The 24604-nt window shown below is 41.8% G+C and overlaps 1 protein-coding gene across 1 annotated transcript in view; it reads left to right on the top strand.

Annotated features, from left to right (window-relative positions):
• LOC124613141 (nephrin-like) overlaps positions 1 to 24604 on the top strand; it is an 840812-nt gene that overhangs the window by 777089 nt on the left and 39119 nt on the right. Inside the window, exons 13-14 of the mRNA XM_047141759.1 lie at positions 4787 to 5008; positions 17233 to 17444. Of these exons, the coding sequence (XP_046997715.1) occupies positions 4787 to 5008; positions 17233 to 17444 (434 nt within the window). The remainder of the gene's footprint in view (positions 1 to 4786; positions 5009 to 17232; positions 17445 to 24604) is intronic.

Genomic DNA, 24604 nt, shown 5'->3' with positions numbered 1-24604 from the left:
ATAAGTAACTGGTTAAAAGGAGTCATTTTGCACATCAGGTAGTAACATCTCAATCTAATTTTGTATCCGACGATCATGGCTATCACTAAATTTTCAGATGAGTTCCTCGGATTGTGGTAATACATGGTGTATGGGTATCAAAAAGATATGTCAGACAACCTCTGCATCAGCTTTGGTGCACCTTATATTCTGACTGGCATATGTATGAGATGGCCACACATTGAAATTTTGCTTGCTCGAGAACTTTATTGTCGAAATCTTAGTGAATTATGTTTCCAATGGATAGCAAAAGGAATAGGAACACCATGTAATAAGAAGAGAAAAATGCACAAAATGGTCTAAATCAGCGACATTGTGTAATTGATTTTATATTATAGTTTTTCTCCACCGAGAAGAGTTATAAAAGAATCTAGAAGGTAACTTTTAAAGTCGGAAAGTACTACTTTCTCAAAACAAAACCGAAACAATATGGGTTATAACTATAAAGGAAACTGGGAAATATGTGAAGAAACTAGGTCATTCAGTGACTACATATAATGATCAGATGACTCATGGCAGCAAAAATGAGGCAGTTAGCGTTAACAACCCAGTCCTCAACATACTAGTAGATTCACTAGTACATAAGTTCAGTGAATTTGCTATTAGTGTAACTCTTACCTGAGAAATCATGAAAATAATTAATAATTATAAAAGTGAAATTCATATGGAGTTAATAAAATTAAAAAAAAGAAATTAAAATTGCATTATTGCGACACAGTTACTGTACTCATCTACTAATATTTCCTGACAGAGTAACGTCAAGCCATTGTTACTTCTCACATAATGGAAGACATTGGAACATTTATTACAAAGCATCAACCAGTTTCACTGTTAATGTGTCTCTCAAAAGATTTGAAAAAAGTAATACACAAAAGCTTGCTCGTATCTGAAGCTATGATGTTGTGATCAGTCAAAATTTTCACTGCAGTACGAGTAAGTATCTCCCCAATGACGATGCAGTGAAACATTTCTGCTACCTTTTAATACAATACCGGAATGACAGAGACTCACAGGGAGTTTCTCTGACCCGTTTAATCCATAAGATTGAGGAAGTATAGCATTTCACTCAAGGAACGTAAACATCATGGCCTTTGAGGTAGAGTGGTTCATACCATATTTAACTAACACGAATTAAAAGGTTATAGTGGGTAGCATATGCAGTTTCCACGTAAACATTTATAAAAGAACATGGCTCTGAAAACTATGGGACTTAACAGCTATGGTCATCAGTCCCCTAGAACTTAGAACTACTTAAACCTAACTAACCTAAGGACAGCACACATAAAAGAACACAAAATGCTACTAGTTCGCAGAGTATTATTTTGTATCTACCCTTATTCTTCATTTTTTAAATTACCTTCTCGTGTACACAGATAAAAGAGAAACAGTTCTGTTTGATGATGTAAGCACCATAATCAGGCTGAAAAAATGTAACAATAGATGGAACAAGAAAAGAACAAATCAGAAAATGTATATATCGGTTCTTGTTAAATTATCAATCATTCCACGTAGAAAAAATTCAAATCACTCGGTTCAGTATGTCGAAGAACGCATCACCATCAATAATAATAAGAACAGAAGGCAGGAGTACTTGAAAGTGTCTTAAACATTCCTGGATTTGAATACTGAACAGACATTGGACTGAACACCACATATTACAGGTCTTTTATACATCTTTAATCCAGTAACATCTGTTTTGCGTGATATTACTGATTTTATATTTAAAACGATGAGAACATTGGCTTACTTCCTACACTCATATTCTATGTCAGCATCGTCAGTATTGTCGTTAGTCATTTGGCATCTACACTTGGCTAAAGGCCTGCATTAAGCCATTCCACGCATTGAAGTCTTTGTCTATACAAAGCTATATTGCTCCTGCTTGTTTTAAAAACTATCTACTAACCTTCAGTTAGGGTTTTGTTCCGTTATTTCCTTATTTCACGAAATCCGACAAAGAGTTCTACCGTCTACTCGTCTGAGTAAACACTTAGATCAACTACATTTCCACTATGATAACATTATGTCTTCATCCTGCAATCCCTAATCCATTTTCTTTCCTCGTCTTGTGTGTAGTAGTTTCCAGCATACATTTTTGAATTTCCAGCTCAGTAATTCTCAAACGTGGATGGTGTCAGCATGGTCACACAAAAGCGAGCAGTAAGCATAATATGTGCCGTTTACTTGCTGTCATTTTCTAGGTACCTACTCAAAGAGCTGCTCATAGTAACTGTACCTTCACACTACGAGGATTGCAACTTTAATAATGGAAACTATTTATTTACAGCTCGTACAAAATAGACACTTGTTTCGATGTTGTACTGACCTTCGAAGTAGTCCCAGCATTGTGTATAATCCGTTGCCAGCGTTATGGAAGTCGTAGAATACTCTTAGCAGTGACAATTGTGTTGACAGTTCAGCGGCGCGGTCCATTGCCCGACGAATTTTTAGCAGCTCTGAAATCGAGTTGAATTTAGGAGGGCTTAAGTCAGGGGAGTGCAGTAGGTGGTATGGCACTTAGCAGCCCCAACAGCCAAACAAATCAGTAACAGCTTGCACTGTACGTGCTTGAGCATTGTCCTGCAAAATGTTGGTCATGTCCTGCAAAAAGTGTCATCACTTCTGCCTCTATGCTGTTCAATTTTGGAACACAACCTATGGTCAGCTTAGAGACAGAAGTGATGACAGTTTCTGCAGGACCTGACCATAAGTAATCTGTCAGCCGCTTTGACCGAGCGGTTCTAGGAGCTTCAGTCCGGAATCGCGCTGCTGCAATGGTCGCAGGTTCGAATCCTGCCTCGGGCATGGTTGTGTGTGATGTCCTTAGATTAGTTAGGTTTAAGTAGTTCATAGTCGAGGGGACTGATGACCTCAGATGTTAAGTCCCATAGTGCTCTGAGCCATTTGAACCATAAGCAATTTATCAAAATTTGAGAATGATCGTGATGTCCATACCTGCCACACTAGAGTAAAAAATAACCTTTATTACACTTTATTAAAACTGTGATGCTCATAGAGGAATTTACTGTATGACAATAGAAAGGTTTAGTCATTTGCTCAGTAACGAAAAATGTTTGGCATGTAGGAAAGCATGATTTAAAATTAACCTGAGAGTATTTCTTCTGAACAAGACTTTCAGCTCCACGAACCAAAATTTATGTGAAAATCGTAGTCTGGAACATTTAGTTGCATGAAACCTGGTATCTGTTTTCTTCGACATGTCTGAATGAAGAGACACCTCGCAGAATGTGCAGCTGTGACGCACATTATGTAAATTGAAGGTGTAGGGGCCAAAGGAATTGGACGGGAGAGGACTATTGATGCCAGCTGCATCGGGACTTTATGCGCAATCAGCGGCGACGAGTGTAAATGTGCGTTTGACCGGGATTCGAAGCCGTCATCGTCTCTTGGTTATCGGAAAGTTGCGTTAGCCACTGTGCAACTCGGACACAGGCGTTGTCGCACTTGCACGTGCTATGGCGGCACGGCTCTCGGCTGATGCACATTCCCACAAAGCGCCACCTATCGGCGGTCCTCGTCCATGACCTCCACGATCGCTAACTCGACATACCCGCAGGAGGTCGGATGTACTTGTGCAGCTGCACTGAAACTAGCAGATTCATTGCCCATCAAGGCCAGTCAGTTACATGAATGCAAGGTGTCAGCGCGGATGCACAATTACGTACGACGTCTTGTGGGAATCTCGAAGTAGCGAGCTGGAGGACAGGACGGGCACTGCGGATAGGTGGCGCTAGGTAGGGATGTGGATCGGCCGAGAGAGGTGTCGAGACAGTCCGCGCAGCTGAGTTGACTATTCTGTTCTGGAGAGGCAGCGGCTATCTAGTAAGCCGGAGATACCAGTTCGGCACACATTTTCACTCGTCACTGCTGATTCCGCATAAAGTCCCGATTCAGATGATGTCAATAGTTCCGTTTCCTTTCATTTGTCCCTCTTCCACCTTCAATTTACGTAACATTTGGTTGTAATTGTAGCTGAGTGACTAGAGCTGAAAAGAGCTCGTTAATGTTAATTCAAATCATGTTAAAGTTAACTGTGCGTTCGCACCCTGTAAACTAACTAATTGTACCGCCATTAGAAAATGTTTGTCAAATGATGTTTGGAATGTGTAACTAACTACCTAACATGAATAGCCCATGTGTCACTGCCACGAGAAAAAACTTGCCTTTTCAAACACACTGGTAGGCCTAATTTCACTGTTTGCAAACTAAACCTTATTGCAAGATTTTGTTTGCCTACATCAGATTTGCTGTTCAACTTACTTCTTATGCTTGTACTTGGAACTGAAGCTTGCATTTAACTCGTTCAGTCGTTGACCAAAGAATAATATAAGCTGCCTCTGATCGACAATGTCAGTGGTCTTCGTGTACCAGTCACAGATGCTGGCTAAGCTGCCCATTATCTGTGCTGTCGCACAAGCGTGGCCGTTACAATGGCAAACAATCGATTCTGTAGCATGAAGCCGATGCAAGGGTTTTCTGATACGTTTGGACCGTTGCTGGTGGCCGGGATGCAGATCAACCGCCTAGCCCACCTGCATCTAGGAACACGTTATATAACTTTTCATAGGACAGGCTAGAGCATGATGCAGGAGCTGGCGAAGGCACTGACAATGTTGCTGGTACTGGCTGGATGCTGCTGCTGAAGGCCGTGCTGCTGGGCACGTGTTCCACGTGTCCAGATGCTGGTACTGGGCTAGGTGTACGGCGTTGCTGGGCTCTGCTGCAGGTCGCCGGTCGTCGCTGGAGCTGACGCCGGTGCTGGCGGCGCTGCTGGCACTGGTGCTGGTGCTGCTGCTGCTGGCCGTGCTGTCTGCCGCCTGCGCCGTCTACCTCCGCGTCCAGAGGTCCAGGGACCGCGCCGCGGCCAGGCCCAAGGACCTCGCCGTCAAGGAAAAGCGCCTGCTCGACAAGGACGACAAAAACCCTGACGTCGTTCCCTCCGCCAGTGGTAAGACACGCTCCTCTTCTCAGAGTAACCCCACTCAAAAATGATCATTTGTTGACACTATGACACCATCTCTGAGGAGTGGGAACGCCATCAGAGTGAACCGAAACACCAAAGCACATAATTACATCTACTTGATATACATGAAAACATAGCTAGATGAGTGAGCTGTCAATGAATAGCACAATTTTGGGGAGGAGACTAATCCACATCACTGTCACAGCATACTGACTTACATTTTTCGTGACTTCACTACAGTACTACAGTATTCTTAAAACTTACTACTGTTTTCTTCAGGGACACTTGACCAATACAATTTACCCTCTAATGGAATTTGCTGTGAGGTAAATTGATATTCTCGGCTCGCTTTCGCAATCGATAAAACAAATAAATCCTATATTACTTTACGTATTTCCTGAAATGTGTGTTCACAAATTAATATACAGAAATAAAAAAAAGTTTTGCATCACCCCGGTTCCCAGAACTCCTGAATATAGACGTTCACTGTGGATATTGTATCACAGACACAGTCCCTTTAACTGTTTAGAGATTACTTTTGAATGCATTATGGGAACAGCAGTGATCAATAAAATTGTAAATAATTACTATTAAAAACAGTCTTGATCACAATTTATTTTATAAGGTGACCGGTTTCGACCACTGCTGTGGTCATCTTCAGACCTACAAGATGTATACAAAGCATTAATTAGAGGGCTACATGCATTAATGAAAATACATAGAGTTATACGGCTATAAAACGTTGAATTACCATTGAGTGGAAACCCCTTTCTGTTGGAGAATCACAACTGGAGAAACCAGTGCACGTCTTACTTTATATAATGGAGGCTCCACCCACTTCTGACTGCATGATGTCATTATTAACCAATGAGTTATAAGTCGAATTACAATTTAAAATTTCTTAGTTAAAAGAACATTGTCAAGAATTAGAAATAAATACACATTAAACTTTGCTTATTTAACAGCTATTGTCAATTAAAAAGCGTTAAAAATATTTAAAAATGTAGGAAAATGAACTTCGGTTTGGCAGTACATGGGTTGCCCTCTGCTGGCCTGTCAGTGAACCATTTGAAACCACTGGTTAGTTAGACGCCGTTACAAGAGATGAAGGAGCAAGCTTTTTCCACTGAAGTTGTTGTAGAGTCGATAGTTGAACTAGTGGTTGCCATGGTGAGGACAAACGCCAATGGCAGCAGGCAGCAGGCTTCTTTCCAATGAAGTTGTGGCGTCAGACGATGTATTATTGAGCAGCAACTTGTCTTTATTGAAACGAAAAGAGTAAGCTACAATAATCTGTAGCTGATATATATAACTCATGCTGCACAAATACGCTATGAAGTAGTTGACTGTATATATAAAATATTATCTATGAAGTTAGTATGTAGATTACCAGTGCCATTTTTTTGTAAGGCATTGCTATTCTTCAAGTTACATACCAGTCATATAAGCAAATAAAATTGAAAGAATTTATAAAATTATTAAATTATGAGCCATTGTCAATAATAAAATAAAACGATGTGAATTAGCAGTCTAAAAGCATAGGCAATCTAATGTAGGGCAAAATGTCACGCCTGTATGGTGCGGGCTTTCAAATAAAAAATGTGATGGCCCGCAACTACGTACCCTCAGACTCAGCGTTGAAATATTAGAAGGGGCTGGGATACGTAGTTGCCGCATTACAAGCCAGATACTGCTGGGTCTACAGTATAGAATATGAATATACACATGAATCTAATGGTCGAAGGTTCCTATCGCTCGACAATTGAGAATTTTGGATGAACATATAAATTTATAAATGAAAGATTGCAATTAAACAAAATATGCTGGTACTATTTTTAACGACTTTAAAAGACGAGTATGATAGCAGAAGTACGTTTAAGAATGCCGTTTATTACTGCAAAACACTTACTGATGTCAATGGTCCAGCAATTAAATAAAATATGAGTTGAACAGCAGGGAAACAATAGATTCCTACTTGACGTAATTACTTATGAATATCCACATATCTCGCAAGATATTCACTTCAAAATGTATACTACATCTTCACTGCAGAAGCCACAGAAGTCTCCCTAGTGCTCAAGTCGGCACTACGAAATATTTCTATCTCCCTCAACCACGCGCAAACTGCTCGTACCTCTCCAAGTATTTTCCACGACCGTCTATCGCACGTTCCCGTCCAGCACTCACCTGTGCCCTGTGCAACCCGATGCTCCTCCCCCAATCCCATACAGTATCTCCATTGACTTTGGTAGTTACCTATGGTAGTAACGAGCACTGTGATGGGCTAGAGCGCTCCCGCCATGTCTCCAAGCCAACGCACACTCACAAACAAGTTGAAACACGTACAAAATGCTGGATTTACATTTAAATAACTTGAAAATAAATGAATATTCCCACGGAACGACCATAAACACGCTCTAACACACATTATTAAATGCATAAACAGATGAAATAAACATATATCAAAGGAACAGAAGCGAAAGTAGTCCTGTAGCCTAATGCCTATATGATTTCTAAAACACAGTAAATATTTGACCAATTTCTTCATGAATAGTAACATCGGATGTAAACAAAGACAGACGAATACATGGAGTACTGTGGAGTACTTATGGCCGGACGCAATCAATAGTAATCAGCCACTTTGACCTCGAATAACGCATGTATTTTTCAAGTTACATGACTACAATTTATACCAATTTAGGTTTACACTAATAGCTTTCCAAAGACATGTCGATCGACAAAATCGGATGAACCGTTTAGATTTTGGAAATTTGTTACTGGGTGTTAATTGTGTAATTTACAGTCAGATACTAAGCTTTAAACAAATAAAGGTTATGAAAATCTGATTACACCATCAGAATCATCGTGCTGTAGGCGCCTACAGTGCAAATAATTGTAATGTACATGTTTCTTTTTAAGGTATAAGGATTCCTCTGACTATTATTAGTTTCTATAGACTGTGAAATGTCTGCTATTATGGTTTCACAAAGTCCGCCATCCTTGGCACTCCCGGCACACAAATCTCCTTCATCAACACAAAGCACAGTCCTAAACACAGCGGCAGCATGGAATTTCCAGCCATGTGGTCGGCCTTGACCACGCGCTGGGGCTACCCCACTTGCTCCCGCTAATGTTCGCAACCATGCAGTTGCTGACGAGCCCCGGCTTGTCGAGCGGCCCGTGTGGCCACGCCAAAGCCGAACTTAAAAAAATTTCAGGGCGATATATATGTAATGGATGTACAAGTACAGGATGTTCAAAAAAATGGTTCAAATGGCTCTGAGCACTATGGGATTTAACTGCTGTGGTCATCGGTCCCCTAGAACTTAGAACTATTTAAACCTACGTAACCTAAGGACATCACACACATCCATGCCCGAGGCAGGATTCGAAACTGCGACCGTAGCAGCAACGCGGCTCCGGACTGGAGCGCCTAGAATCGCACGGCCACCGCGGCCGGCTACAGGTTGTAAACACATGGTTGACGACATGTGGAAGTCTGGGTCTGGCCGTGAGTCACGTGCGGATAGCAGAATGGTAAGGCCACAACTCGTGATAAGCTGAAATCCGGCTTCCAGTCCCAGTCTGGCACAATTTTTCACTGTTGTCATGTCATTCAGCAACCGATGGTTGTCGATATTCGCAATTGTGAATATGCTCCACACACACACACACACACACACACACACACACACACACACACACACATATATATATATATATATATATATATATATATATATATATATATATATATATATATATATATATTCCTTTTGTTAATGCTGTCTACCGATTTTTAAATAGAAATTCATCAATGTAATAGAAAGAGTTGCCCCAGAAAAATGATTGTAGGCTAGATTTAAATTTTTCTCTGCTCCACACTAGGCATTTTGTATCATTGGGCAAATCATCAAAAATATTTATTGCTGCATACTCAACTTCTTTTGGAGCCAGTGATATATTTAATAACACTTGAAAACTTCCATAGTTGTAGATACGTACATAACGTTTCTTCTCGAACTCTGATGGATTATTCACGAAGTTTTTCATATACAAATACATAATGATGCAATGGTCAGAATGCCTAACTCTTTGAACAGGATCCTACAGTGAGTTAATGTCACATATATTATTTATACACGTCGTTTTTGTGAAGTCAACACTTTCTTCCTAAAGGATGATTTACTACAGAGAATCAGTCCATAAGGCATTACAGTTAGGAAATGTGAAAAATATTTTAGACCGTTGACTCGTTTGTATCCAAGATGAGCAACTATACAAAGAGCGAATGTTGCGTAACTTTATTGTTTGAGAAGCTCAGTAGTATGTTTGTTTAAGTTCAAGATTTTATCAGTATTTACACCCTAAACTTTGGAGCACTCTAGCCCGGTTACTGACTCCTGTTCATGTGTTACACAAATTGTTGCTATGAATATTTGTTATGCAGAACTGCATATATTGTGTTTTCTCAAATTTTGGGAGAGTACATCTTCAAATAACCACTTAAAAATTATTTGAAAAATATCATTAACAATGTCTTATCTTAGTTTCTCTGTAATGGAATTTAATAATAACACTAGTATTGTCTGCAAGAAGTACTAATTTTGCTTGATGAATGTTAAGTGGAAGATCATTTACATATACAACGAATGGGAGTAGACCTGTAATTGAACCATTTGCGACTTCCTTCGTGATTTCTCGCTAGTCATCAAAATTTCTCACTTTACAACACTGTTTAAATTGTTCTGCACAGCTTCCTACATTCTGTTTATTAAGTATGATACAGATCAGCATTTTGTAAAACATTTAGTTCCATGAAACTTACGTTTTTTCTGAGAGAGTGACATGATCCAAACAATGAATCTCCTTGGGAAGATCACAAAAAAAACACTAACTGGCGATATTACCTAATGTAAAGCTTGTAATATTTTGTGAGAGAATGTATAAACAGCAATCTCAGTCGAACAGCCAATTCGGAATCCCAAACGTGATGTGATAAGTAAATTGTTTGTATCTGAATGTGAGAATATTCCAGGAAAAGGCGTCAGTAGGTAAACAGGACAATAATCATTTACTTTATGTCGTCTATCTTATAAAGAGGATTACAGATTACATAATTTAATCTGTCTGTAAAAATTCCCTGTAACATTAAGGATATTACTTGTTAAGTTAGAGTAATTCCTCAGAACTAGGTGTAAAATTCCATCAATACAATATGAAATGGTGTTTTATAAGTTTATAATTCTGTTAATTGCAGTAAATGGTGTTATTGTTACGTCCAGTTGCTTAAAGTTTTAATATACACTCTTGCTAAAAATTGTTCACATTTCACATGTATAAATGAGACAGTATAGATAAAGACGATAGTAGCCTATTTTTACAGTAATGTGAGATATTTTTGGAACCAGCAACACTTGTCTGACATATACCACGGAAACTGCTAACGTGGTGTCACCAAGTAGACCATACCAAGATCAACATCAAAATTAGATTGTTTGTAGGCGTGCCGAATTGCTATGATGTATCAGCTTACGATACTAAATTGGAAATACAACTGCCTGTAAGCTACATCGGACAAGGAAGGACTGACAACTGTGTATGACAGTAATATCTTGAATATGTCCGACAATACCGTTACCCGATTCTTGAAGTAATGCCTGCATATAAAAATCTTGTTTTCTGGCTTTATAGGACGCTTGGATTTCGAAACGCTAATCGAGAATGTAGGACAACGCTTACCAAACATTCCTGGAACAGCACCAGTTCTTGTGGTTGCCATAGTATAAAATTGACAGAAGCATGTCATCGTTTAAAATCATAGAGCCACATAAAAACTAGTCCTGACCGAGGTGGATCTGAAGCAATCCTCTTAACACACAGTCACTATTAAGAGACAATAGTCTTTCCCTGTAAGAAAGCCAGCATTCTGCCACTCGCTCAAATGTGTCCGACTGATGGGTATGAGAAACAAAACAGAAATCTCTTAGCACTTTTATGACCCATCAAACGCACAGGACATAACCAAATTCAACATTTGGCTACCGCCGTGCTTGTTGTGTTAGTTCTGCAAGTAATACTACACGTGCTCCACATCGAAAAACACGCCACAACATAAACCTGGACGCATACCTACGACAGACGAGGACACAAGTTACCTCCTTCATGTGCGGTTCCTCCAGCTGTTGCCGTATCCATACTAGTGGAGCTGCGCTTCTTCTATCTGTGATACGTCCTTGAGTCTGTGTCATTTCCTTACACGTTGTATTTCCTATGTGGTCTTTCCGAGACATTCTACACGGTCTCCTGAGATAGTGCATTTCTAGTACTATCTCTCTGCTTCTATTTTTTACAATAAGCCTCAAGCACTCGCATCCATAATTTGTTATAGAGTCTACGATACACTTTTATAGCATGTCCTTTACTTTCCAACCAGCAAGGAGAGCCTAAAATGGGGATTAAAAATCTGGGTTGCAGTTTTCCCATTGACTACTCGTTGTTATACCTCCCACTAACTTCTTCTGTCTTCCCAGAGGATGCCACCCAAAAGTTTAAAATTTTTACGTGACTTGATGTGATGGCCATGTACTAATATGCTTTCAGCGTTTTCTCCACTGTATAGGTATTCATTCTTTTGAAAATTTGCTTTGAATCCTAAGTCACCAGATTCATCTAACAATTATCTTAGTAAAAAACGGATAATACACTCTTCACTAGCCACCACTACCTGTCTTTCGGGACCATATAACCACTCATATGGTTTGTAACACTGACTCCACTATAATTTCTACTTCTCTTCCTACTACCTTTCTTATAAAGTGGAGTTACATATGGCAGTTCCATTCATCGGGCACTTCTTCGCTATTCGACATACATGCGCTAAGCAACTTACTCAAACTATCCTATGATACATTCAGACCATACTTAAATAATTATGTTGGTATGTTTGCTGGTCTGGTAAATTTTCCATCAGTTTCACCAGTCCTCCTGCTCCTGTTTTCGTCATTTCCTCTAAATTTTCCACAGATAATTCATTCTCTAAATCTAGTTCAGCGTCCTCATATTTGGTTTCTCTCTTCGGTAAACAGTGTCTTGAAACCACTTTTCCAGTCTTGAATGCCAATAACTGTTACATTTGTTCGTTCATTCACATCTCTTCTTAAATTCTTCACAGTTCTCCAGGCTTCTGCTACGTTTGTGACCCCCTTCCCCCACCCTGCACCTATTTCCTCACATCTCACACATATTTTTCCTAGTAATAATTTCTTTTTAATCGCCCTGTTTATTTCCACAAACGTTTGATCTCTCCCATACTTCTCTTATACTCCGCCAACTGTTATACATTTTCTTATTTACTTTCACCTTTCGCCTAAGTCCTCCGTCCACCTCTCTGAGCTTTCTTTCCTTTCTTCTCTGTGTTCACCCAGCTTCTTATATGCTGCCTCATGAATATACCTTTCACTTTCTTGTTACTTTTCTTCTGCATTTCTCCGCTCACTAAAATTATGCAGCTCTCAATCTAGCCCCATTTTATAAATTAATCGAATAGTTTCATCTCCGAGAATATTTAAATTAGATTTAAAATATAGAGAATGGTTCTGAGTTACCTTTTCCCCCATGGTGGAATGACAAGTTTTGCTCCAAGCAGGAAGTGCTCAGGGCCAAATTCGGGGCTTTCGTATACCCTGATATCCGTCACCCTAAGTCTATAATTTTGCTTTTGTATGATGTAATCTATTATTGTTCTCAGATTTCGTGAATGACTCTGCCACGTGTATTTATGCACCCACTAACGGGGAGGAGATCTTTTGGCATTCCCAGATCCACTACAGAGCGTGTATTTACAAACATTCCACCATTTTCATTTATGATATTCTCTCCGTATCTTCCTACTACTGCATCATCTGCTTCTGTACCTTTTCTCCTATTGAAATCTACCGTATGATCTAAATCATTTAGAGGATATATCTTTTCCAGTACATTTGTCAATTCCTCATAAAATAAAACTTTGATTATGCTGCCAGCGCCATTTGTTTGGGCATACAGTTCCACTAGAGTGTAGTCATGTCTATGTTTGGAAAAGATCATTCTTTCATTAATTTGTTCCCCCTCCTCAATCCTCTGTTATTTTTTTGTGAATTTGCACTGCCATCTCTGTCTTGCCCCTCTCGTCCTTCCTGACACTGTTGTAGAAACGAACAGAAACTCTCGCCATTTCAATTCCCTTCTCTCCACTTTTTCTTCTTGTTAACACACCAATTTTCAACCCTTGGAACTCATTGTAAACACCTTTCTTCTTAATACTCAAGCCCTGCGCATTCCAAATTTTTATCCGAGACTTGTTTTAGAAGCTCTGAGAAGCTGAACCAATGATTTCTGCTCTAGACAGACTCTCTTTCCGGGCTGTTAAGCTTTGTCTGCCCAACTATAGAGGAAAGATGGGCCGTTGTGAGATACTGGACAGGAGAATGTTGAGTTAATTAATTTTCTGATGTATAGCAAATAATAGTTCACAGTCTGGTTGGAATAAAGGCAGTGAGTACAAATAACAGCACAATTCGCTACACCTGGAGAGGACGACTGGGTCGGTCGTCGAGACAATGGAAGCAATAACGTGGCTGAAAAATCGAAGGAACGCTATTAACCAACCATGTCGAGTAAATGTATGTCGACATATAGAATTTATTTTAAATTTACGAATTGTATTAATCACAATAATTTCCTCATATGTCCGACTGCTACTGAATTAACCTTCATTAGATCCATGATCACTGTGCTCGCGAATGTCAAAATGCTTCCATTCTGCACATCAGTCAGTTAGCATGTTGTGACTTCAGATTTTTAAACATACCGATTTCCTTCTTCGAATAAAATCCTTCATTTATTTATTTTTTGCTTATTTAGCCTGACCAAGAAAGAAGAACTCAAACTGAAAAGGCTGTATGACTGGGATGCAGTCTTTCGTCCCTCCTTTTCAATGTGTACGTCGAAGAAGGAATGACGAAAGTGGAAGAAAGGTTCAAGAGTGGAGCTAAAATTGGTGGTGGAAGAATGTCAGTGATGAGATTCGATGATGAATTTGCTATCCTCTGAAGAATTACAGGATCTGCTGAGTGGAATGAACACTCTATATGGAATGAGTATAAATCGAAGAGAGACGAAGGTAATGAGGAGGAGTAGAAATGAGAACAGCGAGACATTTGATCATAATTGGTGATTAACAAGTAGATGAAGTTAAGGAATTCTGATAGCTGGGCAGCAAAATAACACATAATGGACGGAGTAAGGAGGACATAAAAAGCAGCTGGCACTGGCAGAAATGTCATTCTCAGCCAATAGAAGTCTACTAGTATCAAACATTGGCCATATTTTGAGGAAGCAATTTCTGAGAATGAAATTTCGGAGCACAGCCCTCTATGGTAGTGAAAGATGGACTGTGGGTAAATCGCAACAGAGGAGTATCAAAGTATTTGGGATATAGTGCTACAGACTAATCTTGAAAATTAGGCGGACTGATAAGGTAATGAATCTCCGCAGAATCGGCGACGTGAAGAAGATATGGAAGAACACTGACTGCAGGAAGGGAGAGAATTGCAGGACATTGGTAAAGACATCAGGGGCGTCTTCCATGGTACTAGAGGGAGTTGTAGAGGTAAAAACTGTAGATGGGGATAGAGACTGGAGCACATTCAGTAGATAACTGAGGACATAGGTTGCAATTGCTACTCTGAGATGAAAAGTTTGGCACAGGAGAAGCATTCGTAGCCGGCAGACGACTTACATAAAAAAAAACGCCTGACTACAATAAGGACTTACGACGCTCTCTCTCTCTCTCATTTGACCATGAGCAATACATACTAGCGGTTTAAAAAAAATTCACGAACTAATAATAATAACAATCATCATCATCATAATAGTAGACTACAACAATAATAACAATAATGGTAATAATAATAGTAGTAGCAGTAGCAGTAAAGTGCACGAAGAAAGAACTGTTCAGCGTTATCAGGAATAGAGGAGTAAAGAGGAAAGGGAAGACTGAAATGACAGTGACAGTGTCTGTGAGTAGAAAAACAGAATTAAACTCTGACGTCAAGGCGGCGAAAAATGTTTGGACTATGGAGCAATGGTGAGACTGAGTTGCAGACTAGTATGTGGCAGAGCTGGCTATTACGTACAAGGTGGACCATTAGTTGTCTTCTGAACTCTGAAAGGAGTTTTTCTCTACTATTCGTGGAAGATTGTTGCAGAGTATGGTTCCAGTTCCTTAAAATCATTTAGAGTATATAGCAGTGTTTTTCAATGGTACTGAGAGAATTTCACTCTGTTGGGTACAAATACACTACTGCCCATTAAAATTGCTACACCAAGAAGAAATGCGGATGACATATGGGTATTAATTGGACAAATATATTATACTAGAACTGACATGTGATTAAATTTTCACGCAATTTAGGCGCAGAGATCCTGAGAAATCAGTACCCAGAAAAACTACCTCTGGCCGTAATAACGGCTTTGATACGCCTGGGCATTGAGTCAGAGTTTGGATGGCGTGTACGGGTACACCTGCCCATGCAGCTTCAACACGATACCACGGTTCATCAAGAGCAGTGACTGGCGTATTGTGACGAGCCAGTTGCTCGGCCACCATTGACCAGACGTTTTCAATTGGTGGCAGATGAGGAGAATGCGCTGGCCAGTGCAGCAATCGAACATTTTCTATATCCAGAAAGGCCCGTACAGGATCTGCAATATGCGGTCGTGCATTATCCTGCAGAAATGTACGGTTTCGCTGGGATCGAATGAAGCGTACAGCCACGGATCGTAACACATCTGAAATGTAACTTCCACTGTTCAAAGTGCCGTCAATGCGAACAAGAGGTGACCGAGACGTGTAACCAATGGCAACCCATACCATCACGCCAGTATGGCGATGACGAATACATGCTTCCAATGTGCGTTCACCGCGATGTCGCCAAACACGGATGCGACCATCATGATGCTGTAAAGACAACCTGGATTTATCCGAAAAAATGACTTTTTGCCTTTCTTCCACCCAATTTCGTCGCTTAGTACACCATCGCAGGCGTTGCAGTCTGTGATGCAGCGTCAAGGGTAACAGCAGCCATGGTCTCCGAGCTGATAGTCCATGCTGTTGCAAAAGTCGTCGAACTGTTTGTGCAGATCGTTGTTGTCTTGCAAACGTCCCCCTCTATTGACTCAGGGATCGAGACGTGGCTGCACGATCCGTTACAGCCAGGGGGATAAGATGCCTGTCATCTCGACTGCTAGTGATACGAGGCCGTTGGGATCCAGCATGGCGTTCCGTATTACTCTCCTGAACCCACCGATTCCATATTCAGCTAACAGTCATTGAATATCGACTAACGCGAGCAGCAATGTCTCGATACGATAAACCGCAATCGCGATAGGCTACAGTCCGACCTTTATCAAAGTCTGAAACGTGATGGTACGCATCTCTCCTCCTTACACGACGCATCACAACAACGTTTCACCAGGCAACGCCGGTCAACTGCTGTTTGTATATGAGAAATCTGTTGGAAACTTTCCTCTTGACAGCACGTTGTAGGTGTCGCCACCGGCGCCAGCCTTGTGTGAATGCTCTGAAAAGCTAGTTATTTGCATATCACAGCATCTTCTTCCTGTCGGTTAAATTTCTCGTCTGTAGCACGTCATCTTCGTGATGTAGCAATTTTAACGGCCAGACTGTTGAGACAGTTGTGTAAGAATTGCAGATAAGAGAACGTCCGATGATGGAGAAGGCGATAGAGCAAATATAGAAGATTTGGCATATTAGCACGTAGCTACACGTACCCATGATAATTGTTTGTACTCAGGAGTGGTATGGCCGAAATATCGTATGTCACAAATGCACCGTTCACAAGTACTCACCGCCAGTTCCAGCCTGCGCGAGATTTCGCGCAATAGTTCTTGGAGAACAGCATCACCATAGTCACGTGTGGGCGGTTAGCTAGAAGGGTGCTGCGAAGTCGAAGTTCAGTCAGCGTGTAGACGGTTGTTGCAATGGCGGTCTAAAGGAAGGTTTTTGTAAGTGTTTCATGAATTATCGGCTGTGATGAAACTTTCGAAAAACTGTCAGAAATTTAATATTGTCCCTTCGCTTACACTAAGGCTTAGCAGTATCTTGTGAAATGGTCTCTCTGGACGGCGAGTGGTTTGTTTCGCAGTGGACGGGCAGGCTGCGTCGGTGGCGGAGACGCCGGTGCAGGCGTTGCCGCAGCCGCAGACGTCGCCGCCGCCGCAGGAGCCGCCGCCGCTGCCGCCCCCCAACCCCGTGTCGCCGAAGGCCGTCCGCAACGGAGACCTCTTCCTCGAGTACAACAATAACACGCGGAGCCGTGTGTGCGCGTGGGACTCGCCGGTGCCCCCGGGCAGAACGGTGAGCGCCGACCCCAGCAGCCGAGGCACTTCTGCACTCGTTGCTAAGCGCTGGCTATATAAGCACTTCTATTCAGTCAGATTATCAAACTTTTACTTCAACTTGGGCATATATTTCTGTAGTTTCTTCGCTCAGCTTACATGTTGTAACGACTGTTCGCCATTTAAGGAACTAAATGTAGGTCCTCCCAATTTTACTGTATCTCCCTCTTCTACGTAACAGCAAATTTTGGAAATCAATTAGCACCAATTTTTTCATTTTCGATTGCCGGCCCACCTGGGGAGGGGTGGGCTGACAGTAACTTAATACGCTGCTTTACAGCTGAGAGAAAAGTTACACAAACAATGGTGAGAGAACAAACAATATAAATAGACCATAAAATGGTGACTTTGTTAATAACAGTAAAATGGCGGAAAATTGCGGAACTTAAAGTACAAAATCACAGCATTGACGATGCGGATGAAGACACTCAGGAAGGAGACATGCACAATTAAAAAACACGGCGACAGTCTGGTTTCTGTTCGCACGAGATAAAAAACACAACTAGCGACAGTATGGTGCTGTTCGCAACACTGACAGGGGACGCACAACACTGAAAACACACTCACAACAGCACTATACAGGAGACACAGCGTCAGATTGGGGTGGAGGGATGACCTGGGCATATGAGGGCCAAAAAGGGTGGAGGAGAGAAAGAAACAAAAGGGGGAGGCGATGGAGAGAGTGGACATAGAAAAGGGGGGGTGGGCGGAAGCAAGAAGGAGTGGGAAAGGCAGAGAGCGGAGATCAGAAAGGACTGGGGGTAGGCAGAGAGAGGGTAGGCAGGGAAGAAACAGGGAGGGGGGGGGGGGGGGGAGGGAGGAGGGAACCCGGGGAAAGGACAGAGGAAGGGAGGGGGAGTTGAGGATCAGAATTGATAGGAGGGATAAATGGAGGGAGAGAGTGCATCATCAGGGAGAGGGAGTCGACGGAAGCCATCTTGGGGAAGATGAAGGGTGTAGAGGTGAAGGGTAGAGGAACACAATGGTGAAGGCGCGACACAGGGCGGGGTTTGAGAGGACCAACCAGAGGATGAGGGGATCAATGTGGTGGGAGGTGTAGAGGACGTGGATGTGTTCGAGGAAAAGGAGCAGATGGGGGAGGTATATACGGAAGGCGAGGCGGAGAGCATGGCGCTAGGGGATCTGGAGAGTTACAGAATTTGGGGAGAGGGGCGGTTAGCACCAATTAATTTGCACCATTGAGCAACTTTGATGTACATTAGATGATTGAAGTACAGCGTTACCCATACTTCAGGATGTTCGTAAGACGACAATGTAAAAGAGTCAGGGTGCCTAGCGCAGAAGACCTTGATTTCAAAATTAAGTATCTCGAAAACCAAGATCGATAGACGAGTGCAAGATACGCTATGTTTATAGTGAAAGTTGTAAGAATTTTAAAGGGAAGTAATAAACAAGTTTCGAAACAGTTTGGAAGGCTGCTAACATATGTCGCTGTGCGCTGTTTATTTCGCACGTTATCAGCGTGCAGAATTAAACTCGTCCTCAGCGAGCATTCTTTGCAATCACATTACTATCTCTTCGACATGTCCAGCACTCACAGTGCGGAGGTGACCAAACGCACAATGAACTTCGCCATCAAATCCTGTAGTGTCACAACGCAAATGGATTCAGACGCCACAGAGATGGCCGACTGAAGCTTGTCCAGCGGGATGGGATGGTTTCGGTGTATATTGTCACTGAATGTGCCCCACGAAAAGTAGTCTCATATATTCAGACAAGGCGCAAAGGCAGACGTCAGTCGCACAACTCGCGCGCTGTACGCTGTGAATTTTCTATCAAAATATGAGTAGGCAGTGACGGGGTATTTTCTGTGTGCTGAAACGCTTCAAACCAGTCTCTGCTTCAGTCATTCAGACGGATTTCCTTGGGTTTTGTTGAATAATTCCAGAAACCGTGGCGATATTTTCGGTGGTAACTACAGTTTGCCTGACGCCGAAATTCCCCTCTAGATCGTCAGCCGCGTTGCCTGTCAGTTGAAGTTGGTCGAAGGCTCTAAGAACGGTTTTCGAATCGGGTTTTGCGGTATTCGAGTATTGGGGAAAAACCTCTTGTTTCGGTACGCTAGCGATCTTTCACTGGACTCGCATTCGGGAGAACGACGGTTCAACCCCGTCTCCAGCCATCCTGATTTAGGTTTTCCGTGATTTCCCTAAATCGTTTCAGGCAAATGCCGGGATGGTTCCTTTGAAAGGGCACGGCTGATTTCCTTCCCAATCCTTCCCTAACCCGAGCTTGCGCTCCGTCTCTAATGACCTCGTTGTCGACGGGACGTTAAACACTAACTTTCACTTTTCTATGGTGTAATTGAACGTTCTGAGCTGGCGCGCATTATTTACACGCACTACGTATTGTGATTATGCCTCCATCTGTTAGCATCTTTTCTAACTATTTCAAAAGCTCTGTACAACTTCTGTATTAAATTGTTACAGATTTCACAATAAACGTACCGTTTGCTGCACTCGTCTATCAATGTTAGCTTTCGAGAAATTTTAGTTTAAATCAAGGGTTCCTTATCCGGACATCCCATACAAGATAAACAGAAATTGGGCACATGTCAATGCGGAGAATCACTCCAGGTATTTTGCTACCACTGCAGCTGCTCAGTACGGGCACAGATTGTGACGCGGCGCCCGTCAATACGTCGTTAAATTAATTGAAATCGCTATTACTGCCATCCAGGAAAGCGCACGTTTGCAGTTCCTAAAAAAAAAAAACATAAAATAAAATAAATAAATAAAAATAAAATAAAAAATAGTATGTGAAATTTTTATGGGACCTAACTGCTAAGGTCATCAGTCCCTAAGTTTACACACTACTTAACCTAAATTATCCTAACGACAAATACACACACCCATGCCCGAGGGAGGACTCGAACCTCCTCCGGGACCAGCTGCGCAGTCCATGACTTCGAGTCCTCCCTCAGGCATGGGTGTGTGTTGTTATTATCATAGTTTAAGTAGTATGTAAGTCTAGGGACCGATGACCTAAGCATTTCGGTCCCTTAGAAATTCAGAAACATTTTGAACAAATTTATTCGGTGCGACAATATGGATCGATTGATTTAAGTACGTGTTCTGTCACACCTGTTCCTTACTGATGCGCTACGCCAGTATAGATATTACTAATCTAAATCTTCAGAGATGCTTCATCCAATGATATAACATCAACACAAATCGAGGGTTAAGCCCTAGGCGTGCTATGGCTGCAGACAAGGGAGCAGATGCACTGTGATCAACGTATCACCAATCCCTCCTGCATTTATTGCCAGTAGATAAATCCATATAGTGCACTTCTTTGTTCAAGCAGCTCCCCACGTGGCCTCGCGTGGCTGAGTGGACTCCGTTTCAGACATCACTACTTCAGAAAAATTATGAGGGGGCGCTGGGAATCGAACATTTGATGAAACCCCAGAGGTACTGGGTTCTACATCTACATCTACATCTACATCCATACTCCGCAAGCCACCTGACGGTGTGTGGCGGAGGGTACCTTGAGTACCTCTATCGGTTCTCCCTTTTATTCCATTCTCGTATTGTTCGTGGAAAGAAGGATTGTCGGTATGCCTCTGTGTGGGCTCTAATCTCTCTGATTTTATCCTCATGGTCTCTTCGTGAGATATACGTAGGAGGGAGCAATATACTGCTTGACTCTTCGGTGAAGGTATGTTCTCGAAACTTTGACAAAAGCCCGTAACGAGCTACTGAGCGTCTCTCCTGCAGAGTCTTCCACTGGAGTTTATCTATCATCTCCGTAACACTTTCGCGTTTACTAAATGATCCTGTAACGAAGCGCGCTGCTCTCCGTTGGATCTTCTCTATATCTTCTATCAACGCTATCTGGTACGGTTCCCACACCGGTGAGAAATACTCAAGCACTGAGCGAACAAGCGTACTGTAACCTACTTCCGTTGTTTTCGGATTGCATTTCCTTATGATTCTTCCCATGAATCTCAGTCTGGCATCTGCTTTACCGACGGTCAACTTTATATGATCATTCCATTTTAAATCACTCCTAATGCGTACTCCCAGATAATTTATGGTATTAACTGCTTCCAGTTGCTGACCTGCTATTTTGTAGCTAAATGATAAAGGATATATCTTTCTGTGTATTCGCAGCACATTACACTTGTCTACATTGAGATTCAATTGCCATTCCCTGCACCATGCGTCAATTCGCTGCAGATCCTCCTGCATTTCAGTACAATTTTCCATTTTCCATAAAAGCGTTGCATTTCTCCATAAGTTTAATAAATGTAACAAATACACATAACAGACATTTTAGTCATGAATAATATATTCCCCTTCGATATTTACAACATTTTGTCGGTGTTGCGGCAAATTTTTGATTTCGCAGCTGTAGAAATCATGTGGCTTTGAGGCGAAGAACACTCGAGCCATGTTCAGAACGCATTTTCATCCGGAAAGAAAGTTCGTTGAAGGTCATTCTACAGGGAGCGGAAAAACTGAAAATCTGAGGGTGCAAGATCAGGTGAATAAAACGGGTGCGGACTGACGTGCCAACCCACTCCCTGTGTAGTGCTTTTGTCAGTCTAGCAGAGTGCAGGTGGGCGTTATCGCTGTGCAGCATCACTTCGCGCAGTCTTCCTGGTAGTCGCTCTCAGATGGCATCTCTTAGAAGTCTCAGATAAATTTCAGCAGTGATAGCTACTCCTCGGGGAAGCAATTCATACCACACCACACCGTCGCTGCTCCATCTGCACCATCTTTTGTGGATGCGTGCAGATCTTTGTACAGCGAGTTGCTGCTTTGTTTGCGCTTAGCCATTCCTTTCCTTTTCTTAAGTTAGTATAAAGACATAATTTCTCATCACCAGTAACGATACAGGATAGGAGTGGTTAGTGTTGTTCACGAGCCAATTGTAGACGGGGAGCAGAGATGCACAAACGACCACTTGTTGATTTTCATGATTGTGGCTCAGAGGATGGGGTACCCATAAACCCGATTTTTTTTTAACTTCCCCACTGCAAATGTCGCACGGGGTGAAATCATCACAGTTCATCACATTCACCAGTTCTCGAATACAGTGACGTGCATCGTCGTGGATTAATGCATTTAAACGATCTTCATGAAACACCTAAGGTTTTCCGGAATCTAAAATGTCCCTGATGTCAAAACGATTTTCCTTAGAAAGAGAAGACAATTTTCTTTCCGTGCTTCGTCGAATTGCATTTATCCCCGTACAAGGCGGAAATGATTGTGACTGTCTCTGGTGCTGTTTCCTAACTCAGACAGAAGAATATTTCAGAAATGTTCCTATTTTCCCACTTGACACTCTATTTCCTATTAGCCATAGCTCCACTCACTATGTCCAAATGATAAAATGATAACATTTAAACTCAAATAGGAACAGCGAGCTACACTAAAATACGGCAAACGATAAGCAAACACGTAGTAAACGAATTGCCAACATGCAAAGCCAAAAACGTTACGAACTTATGCACCAAACTTATACTTCTGAAAAACCCTGTAAACATGCTACCAGCAATCTGAGTCTCCTAGGCGGTCGCCTCATGCGTAAACTAAACTCTGACACTGGGACACCGTTCTTGCTGCGTTTGATCTTCGTTGATGCGTTTTAGTCATTCCCCAACACTGTGCTCCATATAAGTTTTAGAAAGGGTCATGTTCCAATAGAACCTGATTGTCAACGCCACTCCTTGTTTGCTACCAAAATTCCCTGTAATTATGTGTGTGTGTGTGTGTGTGTGTGTGTGTGTGTGTGTGTGAAATCTTATGGGTCTTAACTGCTAAGGTCATCAGTCCCTAAGCTTACACACTACTTGACCTAAATTATCCTAAGGACAAACACACACACCCATGCCCGAGGAAGCACTCGAACCTCCGCCGTGACCAGCAGCACAGTCTATGACTGCACCGTCTAGGCCTCTCCGCTAATCGTGCGCGGCCTGTAATTATGGCTTGTCCGATTGATTTCACGGTATATCTTGTGATGACTAATGCTGTGCTTCCGGGTGTTTGAATTTCCATTTTCACATAGCATTTGAACGAGAATGGAATTAAAAACACTTGAAAGCACGTCATTATTTCCTAAATGGTATAATTTTGTAGTCAGTCTGTAATTTTTTGAATCTGAAGTATAAAAAAAGTCAAATTAAGACTTCGTCCGTTTTGAGCTGTAAAAGTGAAAAATTTCTTTGCAATTGGCCAATTGAATCTTCATAGTTATCAGCTAACCTCTAGATAACATGTCACAACTCATTTCTTCGTGTGAATATACCATGTGAATCAGTTATATACTCATAACAGAGATGATGTGGATTCTGTGTGACTTCCTTGTTGTTTATAATTCGCTCCACATGAGCGCTGGTGGACAGATTTGGGTGCCACACGTTTGCGACGTAATAGACATTATTGACTACGACTTGATAATGACTAAGATTTCGAAATGGGGCAATAGCAAATAAATTCGAAAGTTGCACGAGCAGTATTTTCATGTGAGAAATACTCTGTCGGAAAAAAAAATCGCAGCACCAAGAAGGAGTCGTGCGACTTAAACGAAGGTTTGCAGACGCTTTTCTACATCTAGAAGATGATGTCTATTCAAATTTCGAGACAGTGACAGAAGAATGTGCCAGTAGCGCCCCTATGAGGTTGCAAAATCAGGTTTCCTTTAAATATACGCTTTAACGATCGTTAACTTTAGCTACTTTTATGATTGCCGTTGATGTTAGTCACGAGTGCCTTCAAGGTGACAAATACGTCTTAACCAACACCTCACTGGGTTTCAACGAGTTCGTGCAATACGGCTAAGAGAAGCTAGATTTTCCTTCCGTGGTACTGCAGAATTACCTGGCAGTAAAGCAGCCACTATATACTACTGCTGGCAGCGGTGGTCACGAGAATGCATCGTCGCAAGGAGACCGGACTCCAGAAGGGCACATGGCATTGCCTAGAGGGAAGACCATCGTGTGGGTGTATGAGTCTTGTGCATCGTGTAGCATCTGCAGAAGCAATTTGAGTGGTAGTTGGTATTACAGCGACCTGTTAAAAACCTGTTAATTCAAGGAAAGCTATGGTTCAGACGCCCTGTAGCATGCATTCCACTGACCCAAAACCA

Source organism: Schistocerca americana, chromosome 4 (assembly GCF_021461395.2).
Source record: "Schistocerca americana isolate TAMUIC-IGC-003095 chromosome 4, iqSchAmer2.1, whole genome shotgun sequence".
Taxonomy (NCBI): Eukaryota; Metazoa; Arthropoda; class Insecta; order Orthoptera; family Acrididae; genus Schistocerca; species Schistocerca americana.
The sequence above is the reverse complement of the archived record's forward strand: the minus strand, read 5'-3'. Positions and strand labels throughout refer to the sequence as shown.